At 37.8% G+C, this 14,122-nt stretch overlaps 1 protein-coding gene across 16 annotated transcripts in view; it reads left to right on the top strand.

Moving 5' to 3' along the window:
• MRTFB (myocardin related transcription factor B) overlaps positions 1 to 14,122 on the top strand; it is a 258,022-nt gene that overhangs the window by 192,242 nt on the left and 51,658 nt on the right. For all 16 annotated transcript variants that reach the window (XR_014254723.1, XR_014254724.1, XR_014254725.1 and 13 more), the window contains one exon: positions 12,618 to 12,683. Coding sequence is in view for 13 of the 16 variants with exons in the window: in XM_082429618.1 (XP_082285744.1) it covers positions 12,618 to 12,683 (66 nt within the window). In the remaining 3 variants the exon portion in view is untranslated. The remainder of the gene's footprint in view (positions 1 to 12,617; positions 12,684 to 14,122) is intronic.

Here is a 14,122-nt window from a genome sequence, read left to right on the forward strand (position 1 = left end):
ACCAAGTGAGATTTTTTTAGATGCACATAGGTATGTATAATATCTTTCTGTATGTCTGCCACAGGCTAACGTTGTCCCTGCTATTCTGTACCAGGTCCCCTGGCTTGACATCACGTTGTTATACCATGAGAAGCATACTTAATTCATTCCAACTTTTGACAAAAAGGAGAGGGGAATTTGTGTGAAGGTATGATCAGTTTAAAGCAACATGCCCCATTTTTAGCAGCCTGTTTCCATGGAAACAGAAGCAGCAGCCAACCACAGAGTTATCAGAGTACCTGTAAATTTCCAAGGCTGAGTGTTGAAAACATTGTCTTCCTGACCTCATGGTGCAGATTAATGCAGGAAACCTACAGTGCATTAGCCTGGACTGCTAGCATTTTTAGTTTTTACTTCATTTTTGCTCTTTAATTCCTAATAGAGGATAAATGTTGCATTCTTGACTGTGACCTCCCTACCAGCAAGGGACAGTGGTTTAGAATTCCACAGTTTGTATCACCTACCTCTTCCCCGACACCCCTCACCCCAGTGGACTTCAAAGGATGCAGTAGACTTTCTGATATTGGATGAAAGGCAGTATTTCCTAGGTAGTCTAAGGCCTAACTTTCAAACACTGATTTGCGCAGTTTTTTTTAAATTAACTTAATGTTGTCTCTCCTTTTCCTAAATGGAAAATAATCACAATATAAAAATTCCTGATCAGAATGCTGTTTGCGCTCGGTAGTGTCAGAGGTTTAGATTTATGTGCATACTGTGTTAACTCTGCTTTGGCTTCAGACAGGAGTGTTGACAGGAGTTTGCTTAATCAGTGCAGATAGCATGGCTCTTATAGGACAAACCACCATTTTATTTTTGGCCTCTTTGCATTTCATTATTTTAAATTACTTGAAGAAGAACCTTATTTTATAATTGGCAAATTAGACCCCTGAAAATACAACCCAAAGTCTGTAATCTTCGGTTGCTACTTTTTATCATCTACGAGAGTGCTTAAGTGCTTGTACGCTTCTCTAATGCAACCTAAATTTCACATTAACTGTAAATGGAGATGAAAAGAAATTACTGTCTACCAGTTTTTCATGCTCTTCTTTACTCCTTTGCCCTTAGTGTTCCCTTTTTCAGTCTTCTTTTACCCTTTGAAACAATATAAATAGATTCTGTTCTACCACCAACATCAATTCAGAAATATCTGAAGCCTCAAAGTCATACAACTAAGCAAGACAAGTGTTGGTTCTGTCCCATGATAGTCACTTGCCCATACAAAATCCTCTTGGTGATTTATTCTTAAATTTGGCTAGAATTCTTTTTCCTTAGAAAATAGTAACTCAGTTATATACTTGTAAGTATACCGTGCAAAATTAAGTAAAACATGTTTATTAAAACTTCTATATGGTGAGCATTGTAGAAGGTGCTAGACTATAAGGATGAGATCTAGAAGGGGAATTAGAGGCCCCCAGAAAACCAACAAAACCTAGAATTTGGTGTGACAGGGAATATGATATAATATATAGCTGTTATTGTAGTTATCAAATCCTTAAAAGATGAAGTCACCGTTGGTGGTTAATGGAATTATGATGGTGAGGGGGGCTAGCTAGCGATGGGTGGGAAATAAGAAATTTGATTATTGAGTAATTCGTTTCTTAAAGTCAATTGCTCTGCCAACTGTTCCGTTTTTTCCATTGAGGTAAAATTCACACAACATAAAATTAACCATTTTAAGTGAACGATTCAGGGGCATTTAATGTATTCACAATGTTGTGCAAGTACACCTCTATCTAGTTCCAAGACATTTTCATCAGCCCAAGAAAAAACCCTGTAGTCATTAAGCAGTGACTTCCCCCCAGTTCCAGGTAGCCACCAATCTGAGCTCTGTCTCTGTGTATTTACCAATTCTGGATATTTCACTTCTATGGAATCATATAATATATATGACCTTTTGCCATCTGGCTTCTTTCACTTAGTGTAATGTTTTTCAAATTCATCCATGTTGTGGCTTATATAGTACTTCATTTCTTTTTATGGCTGAATAATATTCCACTGTATGGATGGACCAGGATTTGTTTATTCATCTGTTGATGACATTTGGACTGTTCCCACCTTTTGGCTGTTGTGAATAGTGCCGCTGTGAACATGGGTGTACATGTGTGTGTTTGAGTACCTGTTTTAACTTCAGTTCACCGAGAAGTGGAATTGCTGGGCTGCAACTGTTCTGAACTAAAATTTTATATAATGAGCTTGAGAAAGAACTGCCAAATGTTCTAATTTTGTATCTTGGGGTCTTTTTCTCTGATGAAAATGATATCGTTCACAGCCAGTGAGTAACTTGCCGTTTCCTAACTGACTTCTCTCCCCCAAGCTGTCGCCATTATTAGTTGGAGCATGTCAAGAAAAAATAACTATATTTCTCTTTTCAACTTGTTCTTCACAGTCTGCAATGATTATTTCAAACCTCCTTCACTAGCCTCAAAACTGACGTTTCCTTCATTCATCTCACTTTGAACAGATGACCTTTCTTCCTCCTCCTCTGAGAAAATAAAAGCCATCATCTGGGAACTCTCTGGACGTCCCAGACCACATCTATAAACCTATCTGCAGCTGTATCCAGTCCTCATTGCCTTCCTGTCATGATAGAGGAAGTGGCTCTTAACAAGGTTGTTCTTGTTTGCTCTGAATCCCCTCCCCTTCAAGGGATCTGCTACCTCTTATTCTCTCCTTTATTCTCATTCATATTCATTCATTCCCGTTCTCTCCCTCTTCTCCCCTCCCCTTTTCTCTCTTGTCTTCATCGCTTGTAAACCTGTTCAAGTATGTTCCAGCCTGAAGTTCCACACCCCTCAAGCTTTCGCCTCTCTCCTACCCTTCCTGGGCAACATCTTGAAAGCATTGCTTCCATTACTATCATTCTTACTCTTACCCCTCCCTAACCTCTTCCAGCCTGATTTCCATCCATCACTCCAAAAAGCAGCTCCTTCATGTATTACAACAGCAGCATTGGATCCAGTTGGTCATGACCCCTTTCTAGAAACACTTTTATACACACTCTCCAGGCTTCTCCTCCTCCTTAGGCAGCTTCCTCTCACTTCCTTTATTGGACCTTCATCCCCTATCTGACCTATAAAAATGGGCTTTTAATTGTTGGATTTCCTAGGAACTTGGTCCTGTGCTTCTTCTTGCCTCCTCTTTCTATATTCTCTACCTTGGCAAACTCCCATAGCTTCAAATACTACATAAGCGACAACTTCCAAATTTTAGTCTCCTGCCAAGAGCTACCTTCTGAAATCTGGACCCATAGAGCCAGTTGTCACTTTGACATCTCAGCTTCTAATTCAGACATGTCCAAGACTGAACTCCCTAAACGGCCATGATGTATTCTTTATTCAGTGAGTGGTCCACCCACGTGCTTAAGCCAGAAACCCAGGCACCATCTTTATCTTTTCTCCTTCAAACACAACATCCAGTCCCTCAGCACATAATGTTGATTTTGTTCTGAGTATTTCTCAAATCTGTCTGTTACATCTCTCAGCTGTGTTGGAATTGAAGAAAAAAGAATGAGAAGTCTTATGCTTATTAGGTTTCTGTCCTGGAACATGAGAAAAATTCTACCAAATTTATAAATAAATAAGTGGTTTACAAATGAAAGCTTAACCTGAGCTTCTGACAACCACTGTAAATATCTCTGCATTCAGTCAAAAACCCAGCCCCATCACTCTCACTAATTCTTTTGATATCTATTGGTCCCTTACTGCTTACTAGTTATTTCAGATTTTACTATTTCTTTGGCATAATATTGCTGATAGCCTTAGGTAAGAGTAAGTGATCTTTGTTTCTGAATTTTAAATTACCTTAAAGCATGATGATGTATATTATGGGGAAGGGATGAGCAAACAGGTCCTCTCTTGCCTTGTAAGTGGGGATATAGATTGGTACAACCACTTGGATTGCAAAGTGTCCCTATCAAAATTTTCAGTGTGTGTGCATGTGCGTGTGTGTATTTTAAGTGTGTGTGTGTGTGTGTATATATATATCTTTAACTGTTTATATATACACACACAAACATACACACACATGATGACACAAAATGAAGATAATCACTGCAGCATTGTTAATAATAACAATAATAGCAGGAAATCTAGAAACTTAAATGTATATGATTGATACATCCATATGTTAGATACAGCCACTATGATAGCCAGAAAGAAGAATGAGCTGGATTTCATGGGTTGTTTTTTTTTTAAGCAAATTATCGAACTATGTGAATGGTGTGATCCCTCCCCATGTATTTCCTTTGCATGTTTTATACTTAACATTGCCAGAATATTCACGAAACATTCTCCAGAGCCATAGAAATTTAATAGTGGTTTCCTTTATGGAGGAGGGCTGGAGGTCTCTGGTGGGATGCACTGACTTTCACTTTTTTTTTTTATTGAAGTAAAGTATAGTTGATTTGCAATATTGTGTTAGTTTCAGATGTATAGCAAAGTGATTCAGTCTTATATTTTTTCAGATTATTCTCCATTATAGGTTATTATAAGATACTGAATATAGTTCCCTGTGCTATACAGTAAATCCTGTTGCTTATCATTTCTTATAGTAGTTTGTATCTGTTAATCCTGTATATACCACATCTTCTTAAATCAGTCATCTTGATTGTCACTTGGGTTGTTTCCGTATCTTGGCTTTGGGGTGCACGTATCTTTTTGGAATAGTGTTTTCATTTTTTCCGGATACATATGCAGGAGTGGAATTGCTGAATCACATGGTTACTCTGTTTTTAGTTTTTTTAAGGAACCTCCATAATGTTTTCCATAGCAACTGTACCAATTTACATTCCTACCAACATTGTACAAGGGTTCTCTTCTCTCCATACCCTCTACAATTTATTATTTGTAGACTTGTTGTTGTTGTTATTGGCCACAATGTGCAGCTTGTGGGATCTTAGTTCCCTGACCAGGGATTGAACCCTCGGCAGTGAAAGCACAGAGTCCCAACTACTGGACAGCCAGGGAATTCCCTGTAGACTTTCTGATGCTAGCCATTCTGACCAGTGTGAGGTCATTGTGGTTTTAATTTGCATTTCTCTAATAATTAGCGATGTTGAACATCTTTTCATGTGCCTGTTGTCTATCTGTATGTCTTCTTTGGAGAAATGTCTATTTAGGTCTTCTGCCCATTTTCTGATTGGGTTGTTTGATTTTTTTTGATATTGAGTTTTATGAGCTGTTTGTATATTATGGATATTGTTGGTCGCATCATTTGCAAATATTTTCTCCCAGTCCGTAGGTTGTGTTTTCATTGTGTTGATCGTTTCCTTTGCTGTGCAAAAGCTTTTAAGTTTGATTAGGTCCCATGTGTTTATTTTTGCTTTTGTTTCTTTTGCCTAGGGAGACTGATCTAAGAAAATATCTCACTTTTTTTTAATGTCCTTTTTTATGTGCATGTGTCACTTTTATTTTAACAAATAAATTGAAAAAGTTTTATAAAATACGGATTTTTTAAAACTTTTTTTTTTTTTTTTTTTGTCTGTGTTGGGTCTTTGTTGCTGCGCGTGGGCTTTCTTTAGTTGCACCGAGCCGGGGCTACTCTTCTTTGCGGTGCGCAGGCTTCTCACTGTGGTGGCTTCTCTTGTTACGGAGCATGGGCTCTAGACGTGCAGGCTTCAGTAGTTGTGGCACGTGGGCTCAGTAGTTGTGGCCCACAGGCTTAGTTGCTCCATGGCATGTGGGATCTTCCCGCCTCGAACCCATGTCCCCTGCCTTGGCAGGTGGATTCTTAACCGCTATGCCACCAAGGAAGCCCAAAACATGGATTTTTAAATATAGGTGTTAGTGGTACATATACTGTATATTTCTGAATCCCAGGCTTAGAAGGAAAGCCTTCAGGATGTGACTGCTTACCCTGTGACTACAAAATACCCATTCACAGCAAAGAACTAAAAATATGGGAATCTTGATGGAGCTAAATTTTTTTAATCCTGTTGATGATGGGGAGGCTCAGTATGTTTGATGGTAGGGGGTGTATGGGAAATCTCTGTACCTCCCTCTTGATTTGGTTGTAAACCTAAAACTGCTCTAAAAAAGTTTTTTTTTTTTATCCTTATGGTATTATGTTTGGAAAAAGAAGTGGTTATCTTCACCAATTATCTAAAGTAGTAGTAGTAACAATAATAATAACCACCACTAGCTTTTTAAACATTTACTTTTGAGGAACAGGAAAAGTAGTCCATCAGTCTTTTGCTCTTTTGATACAGATTTTTTCAAGATGTCATTTGCCCCTACCTGATTGAACAGATGCAGTTGTCAACTTTACTGCTGAACTGCTGCTTGATAGAACACTGAAATCAGGGTTGAATGGGGCCCCCAAATGTAACTGTTCTAAGGTATTACTTAGGGGCCAGTTAATCCCTCCTGTATCTAAGTTCAAAAGATAATATGAAGATGTTGGCTTTTCTAAATTGTCTTGTTTTTATAGGACCAGGCCCCTAAATTAGCACTCTTTAAACAATGCATAATAAATTTTTGCCAAAGTACAACTACTTCATTCTCTTAACTACTCAAACATCTTTAAACAAATTTTTAAAAACTGAAACCAGGGTCTGTTTTTTGCCTAATATTATCTTCAGAGTCAATACATAGTCAATTCTAGAGTATTTTTCAGTTTCCCATCTTTGCTTTTGCCACTCGTTTACCCAGCCTTTACTTGACTGGCTCAGGGTTTTGGGGTGTTTTTTCCTGCCCTCATGATTCTGCAGTTTATTCTGTCCAGTGTCCTGTAATTAAATAATATACATTGGATCTTCTCTTTGACTTGCAGGCAGCTGCTCGTCCCCACTCATCCCACCCTCCTTCATACCCCATAACTGAAACTAGCTATTTATAAAGAATTTCTAAGACCATGGCTGCCTGCCATACTGCTTCCCAGAAAGTGTCATTTCTGCCTTGTTTTTGTTATATACGTTCCTCAGATGTCCCCTTGCAAATCCCCTGGCCCAAAACTGTGCTTTGTTTTGGCTTGTCCAACTCATGCTAAATTGCTATATGTTATTAAAATGCTGCATAACGTGGGTTTTTTTCTTTAGAGTAAAAAGGCACCTTATGTCATATTATGGAAATATTTCAAACATTCTACTTATAGAAACAAAAGAGAAAAGACATATCTTGGTTCAAAAAGCAGCTAAAAATTTTGAAGGGGGTGTAAATATTATGTGAAAGACGTTATTCCATTTTGAGATTTTGTTTTTTTTAATATTGGAAACTAATCCTAAAATTTTGCTCTAAAAGCACTTTATTCCATTTAAGATTCAGGGGAAAGGAACTAAGAGACGATACTTTTTAATTCTAAACTATTTCTGATGATGAATAAGAATGACATTTCCTCTTTGCCATTAGATGAGCTACCTTTCATTTTTCGGAATGGTGGTTAAAATTAAGTTTTTACTTTTCTTGTATCAAAAAAAGAGCAAGTTGAAAACATTTATGTTGACAGAATATTGTTTCTGTCTTTTGTAACAAGGCATAACACTTAAGTAGAATTTTTAAAATTATATGCATTTTTCTCTTTGTTGAAATGTAATCAGAAACCATGAATGTTAGCCCTAAGAAATAATAACACACATCATCTTGGAAAAATTCAAAAATTAATTAAAATTTTTTCTCTAAATGCAACAGATATAAAGTAGTCTGTATCCATGTTTTCACACGTCTACTATAATTTCAAAGATGATGGTTTGCATACAAATTAGTCCCCTTACTTTATGGCCATGCCTTATATGGACCACATAGGGATATTCCTCCTTTTAGGAATTAAGGAAATAACTAAAAATAAGGAATAAACTTTATACACAAAAAACCTCACCATAGCATTAGTTATAGTAGTTGCAAAAATTGGAAACAACCTAAGTGATAAATAATAGGGGTATGTTTAGTAAACTATGAATGTCCACCCAACAGAGTATTTTACATAGCCATTGAAATAACAATGTTTATCATTGTACAGTGCGATCATAGTATATAGAAGCAGAGAATCAAAAATTATGCTTAGCTAAGAGACAGAGGAATACACCAGTATGGTAACAGTAGTTGTATGTCTCTCTGGTTGATGATATTATTGGTGATTTTCTTTTTTGGTTTCTTCCTCCTCCTTTTTAAAATTTCCTTATTTTCTGTAATGAACATATATCACTCTTTTAATAAGTAAAGAGATTTTTTTTTTTAAATGAAAAATAAAAACCTTGGACTCAGGCTAGTTAAGAAAGATGTGACACAAAGGGTAAGCAAATGACTCTGTAACCTCATCTCCTTCTGTTAATGGGGGTCCTTTGTGTACCTCTTGTGAGTTTTGTCATCAGGAAACACAGAGCTGTCATAGACTTCTCAGCCTGTGGTAACGGTTTTTGCACAGAGAATACAGTGCTAGCTGTATAATGAGATATGCTGTTAACACCTGTGTGGCACCACCCCCACCCACCTTTTTGTGAAAATGAAACAGATTTAACCCCACCCATTTTAAACGTAAGAACTTCTTAGGTCCATATATCGGATTATTTTCATTTCTACATGTTTCAAAGATAAAGACGTTCTTTGAAAATGTTCAAATGTGAGCAGTCGTAACATGAATTCTATTTCAGTGCCATTATTACTGTGTCCTTTGTTTTCTGAAAGGATGTAGCTGCTCACTCACTGAGTGTTTTGAACTCTTTTTTTTCCTTCCAGAATTCTGTAGATTTACATGTTTTCTTTTCTGGCATGTAATTATTTGTAAGATGGCCATGGAGTTGCTGAATTTTAGTCAGTTTCCTAATGTGTTGGAAGCTATGATGTCAGCCCAGTAGCACAGTATCAATTCAGCAAGGCACCGGGGGCGAATGCTCTCAGGTCTGTTTTCAGACACAAGGCCATTGCCCAGAGGTTGGCTTCTTAGGCAGCCATACACTACCACCACCCACTGCTGCCACAGGAGAGCAGTGCTGGACCAGCGTCTGGTCTTCTGTCTGTGGCTACAGGAGTGCAGTCTCGTGAACGTGTGCAGAGTATGTCAGGTTTCCAGAGATCAGCCAGCCTACTGGGTTATCCATTGGTCTTAAGAACTGCAACTGTGCAACAGGCCCAGTGGCATTCAGTGATCTGGGCCTTCCTGCCCTCCACACAGACGTGAGTTTGGAGGCTGCAAAGGGAGGAAGATGGTCTCCAAGGTTAACTTGATAAAGCTTCTTGAGATGCTCACATGCCCACAACAGTGAACGCCTCTATGATTGTTAAGAGTCAGGCCCTCGGGCTTCCCTGGTGGCGCAGTGGTTAAGAATCCGCCTGCCAATGCAGGGGACATGGGTTCGAGCCCTGGTCCGGGAAGATCCCACATGCCGCGGAGCAACTAAGCCCGTGCGCCACAACTACTGAGCCTGCGCTCTAGAGCCCGCGAGCCACAACTACTGAGCCCACATGCCTAGAGCCCGTGCTCCGCAACAAGAGAAGCCACCGCAATGAGAAGGCCACACACCACAACAAAGAGTAGCCCCCGCTCGCCACAACTAGAGAAAGCCCACGCATAGCAACAAAGACCCAACACAGCCAAAAATAAATAAATAAAATAAATAAATTTATAAAAAAAAAAAAAAAAGAGTCAGGCCCTCTCTATTCAGGGTCTCTTCCCCTTTCACCGTCTGGATAAGCTCTGCCCAGCTCTGGGCAGCTCTAGCTTTCTAGTGTTGCAGGACAGTTAAGCTGTCTACATCATTCAAGCCTTGTTCTTCCCGGCCTGGGTGGTCTGCCTTTAAGGGACAGGTATCACTTGTCATTTATTGTGTTAACTTTTTTTTTTTTCCACTCATCAAATGAGTGGAAAAGAGTAAAAGGAAGTTTGCTATTGTCCAAAATTATGAACCTGTACCAATCTGATAGGTACTTTTTATAACCATTAGTTCTCAGAAGAGCCTCCATCAGGTTGCGAGTGATTGGTTGTATTTGATATGAACGAATACTATAATTGTGTTTTAACATTGACCAAAAGTGGCAGTGTACCCAAGTCTCTCGACAGGGCATAGTGCCTTATATTCAACGTAATGTGTCCCGTGCTGCCCACCTTTTGGTATAGATGAAAACTAAGTCAAGCTGGGTAATCTGCAGTCCTAACAACGTGCCTAGTTATTTGCCTCCTCTTCCATTCATGTTCTTCCTAATGTCTTTGCTTAAAAACAGACCTTCTATTCACAGCTGCTGCTGTTCTTTCCCACGTATCCCATGCACGCACCCTGCAGTCACTAACAGACACCTAATAAATAGGCTCTTAATGAATGAACATGCCTGGGGAGGGCTGCCTGCCACACCTGCTTTGAGTAATATTTGTAGTGTGAGGATATTGCTACTTGGGAAAATTAATAGGCAATGAGAGCATTGATTGGGAAGATTATTCTCCTACCTTCGAGCAGTATGAAATAAATAGGATTGATTGTTTTGTCGTGAAGAAAACTGGATGGAAAACACAATGGTTTTGTTTTATTTTAACAATTGGTGGTTGGTGACATGCATTCATTTTGTGTGTTACCCTCATGGCAACAGATACCTTCACACAACAGCATGAAAATGCAATTTCTGGTGAAAGATAATACAGCTGACAGGACTGGTATGAAGCCGCATGAGGGCAGCTGACCAGCATACAGTCAGGAGATGCTTCAAGACTAACAAGCTGTTGTCATCATGTTGTTGCGAATGTATCTCTCACTCCAAGATGCCATTCGCCTAGAAATATGTATTGTGTTTGACACATCTGTCTCACTAGTATGGTGCTTTGTTTGTTTTAAACCAAAAAAGAGGCTGTTGATATTTTCATTACCCTTTCTATTTTACTCGTTTCTTTGAAGACTCCCGTGGGAGAAAGGAAAAATACTACTGCTAGAGATTCTGCAACAGACATGGACCACCGTGTTCCAGAAGTGTCAGCCTTTGAACTAGAGATTGTTCTGACCCTTTTTTCCTCTCAGTATTCCTTTTCTTGGTATTCTGCCTCTTGAATATGACCACCTTGATTTCAGACAAGAATTAACTTCGGCATTCATAGAAGAATGTCGGAGTATGCAGGCATTTGGGTGCTATCAGATCCACAGGTCATCTCCTTGGTTATTTTTGTTCCTAGTAAAGTACAGTGGGAACACACTATTCTCAATAAACTGTAAGTTATCAGGGAAAAGATCTTTGTGTTAGAGCATAATTGATTCAGAGAACCACAAAACATTTTAATGTGAGAAACGTGCATATATTTTTTTGACTCTTAAGTTTTTCTTTTGCTGTGTGTAATAGAATCTTATGTCAATTGCTTCAGTTCTAAATGGGATGTCAGTGAAGCTTTGTGGCCCCCAAAAGAAGCAGATAAAAATTTTTTTCAGTATTAAATAAAGGATAACATTCATATCTAGCAATGAATATGAAAATATATTTAAAATATATCTAAGATTGGGCTCTGCTCTGCAGTCAGCACAAGGGCAAGCAGAAAGCAAAGGATGTGAGGGCCACAGGCCCTGCATCTTCAGGTCTTGGGGTTAATTGCAAGTAGGAGCCGTTATGTGCCTTGCATTTGAGCCTGGTCCAAGCCAGCCTCATCATGCCCTTGCTAAAAAATTGTCTTCCTTCCCTACCATTTAAGAAATACACATAGCTAATTTTTTTTTTCTTCACATTGACAACCCTTAGGCGGACCCTTCATAATCCTAACCTTGGTTTTCATCCATGGTTTGAAAGAAAAATTAAAAATGGAAACTTAAAATTGAACGTAAGGCAAACCAAGGAAAATATTTTTCAAAGTTACTTCATATATTACTCTTTTTTGAAATCAGCTCACTTTCCAGACAAAAACATAGAGATGCTATGAAAGGAATCTGCTTGAGAAATCTAGGGGAAAAAATATATTTTATTAAATTTGGCAAGCGGGATTTCCACGTTTTGTGATGTATACCTTGTTTTCTACAAGTTTAATGATTTATTTACTCTTTTAATTAAAATAATTAGGTACCAATTGATTTGTGGCTTTCTTAGAACTTCTGGAATGAGATGCAGTGTTATGTTTTGCAAAGATTATTAAACTTCAAAGTCTTAATTCAGAAATTTTCCTTTGGGTCATTAGTAATATCTCATAGGTCTAATTTTTATTATGAAGTTGGCTTTCATTAAAGCTATTTAAAATTTGTTCCAGATGGAGTGAGTTCCTCCAAATACATTAATCTTTCCTTAAAATACATTTTTGCTATTAACTTGTTTTTTAAAAAACTAAGGAATGTCAAGGTGTCTCACATTTCTCTTTTTATTAATAAGAATATATAAGCCAACTATTTTTATTTGCTGAGTACGATGTGATTGTATTTAAACAACAAATACTTAGCTTTAATCATCAACTTAAGATTATTAACTGACTAAACAAAAGATAAGCTGAGAGAACTTCAGAGTTCACCCAAAAGGCAGAAATCACAAACTGATTTTTTTTTTTTTTGGACAGGTTGAATGGTGCCAGGTAGTATCCTTATTCAATTATGAAATATAAGCTTTTTAAGTGAGCTTAATTGTATCTCCTCTGGAACTTTGTAAGTTGGACCCTACAGTTGCCTGTAAACTCCAATGGTGATTATTTCCTTTTCACAGTGCTCCAGCTGAGGCTGCAACAAAGGAGGACGAGAGAACAACTAGTGGACCAGGGCATCATGCCACGTAAGATTGAAGTGTCACTGTCATTTCTAATGTGATGTAACAAAATGGGCATGTCTAAGAAGAAGCTGTTTCACACTCTACTTTCAGTGGAATCCATTTAATCCATATACAATTCATAAGGAAAAACCAGGCATCAGCACTGCTAATAACCTAACAGAATCGTTTAAAATACATTTTGGAAACCAGATGCAACTTAAAAGATAGACATGAATTTTATATTATCAAAGAATACCTTTAAAGCTCTGTAATTAGGCTAACATCAGTTCTCACTTCAAACTTCAGCATTAGTTTTAGTTTTAAAATAAGTGAAATAATCACTCTAGATAATGAATCCAATGATACTGGCAAAAGTAACATGATAAGTTAATTCAAAACCTGGTTCTACTTTAATTTAATTCAAATTAATTATCTTTGATGCTATAGTATAGTCTGTATAATTATGTATCTCAATTACAGGACTAATAAACATTCTATTTATAATTAATAAAATCTTTCTTGCCCAAGTACAGATATTTTCCCAAGTAGCTGTAGGCTTCATTCCTTCATTTTTGAGAGTCTATTAATTTAGAACATTTGTCCAAGTTGTCTTCTTTACCTTTAATCACCAAATTTGGAGGTGATTTTATATTTTAGAGGAGAAGAGTGGTGGTTTTGTATAGGCTGTTAGCATTATTTTGGGATTTTTGTCTAAAAATTGATTTCTCTAAGAAGTAACTTATTTGGCTTAAAAAACTAGAAGGAAATTACAAAATGCACTTATGCTTCCCAGTCTTCACAGTCACTGCTATTGCCTTTTTTTGGTTTGTGATAAGGAACGATTTTTCTCTGTGATAAGGAGATGTTTTTCCCTGTGAAAACTTTTTTTTCTGAACTACTATTAATTGAGTATCTACATATTTTAAATCTAGCATTGTGATAAAACCAGTTATCAGAAGCTGGTTTGATAATCTGCCAGATTTCTCCACCACTATATTCCTGATATGAACCAATCAAACAGGATCAAAGTGTGGTGCTTTAAATACCACTGTGAAGCCAGCTGTAGTCTGCTTTTAGGAGCTGGTCCCTGGCCAGACCTGTTTGGGCTGGGCTTCTGTGGGTCTTTGCAATGCTTTAAGTACCAGAATTGAAAAGAATGTTACCAAGAGCTGATTGGCCAATATTGGGAGGTGATAGCCCAGGTTAAGCCTAGTTCTGCATGCCCTCCACATTCTCTGACTGCCCATAGTGATAAGTGCAGGGTGTAATCAGACAGCAGTGGACATACACACAGAAGATTTTGCAAAGATAATTGATAGAAATACTGTAGTATGTGATGTTTTAATAAACACTGCCTCTCTCTCTCTGGGACTTTGGAATAAGGTACTAGCAGTTAACATATTAAGGAATCACTGTGTCTTTAGAGTGAGTTGCATTGTGGTATGGTAGAGAGAGCATGAACC

Source organism: Balaenoptera physalus (genome assembly GCF_965194825.1).
Source record: "Balaenoptera physalus genome assembly, chromosome: 16".
NCBI lineage: Eukaryota > Metazoa > Chordata > Mammalia > Artiodactyla > Balaenopteridae > Balaenoptera > Balaenoptera physalus.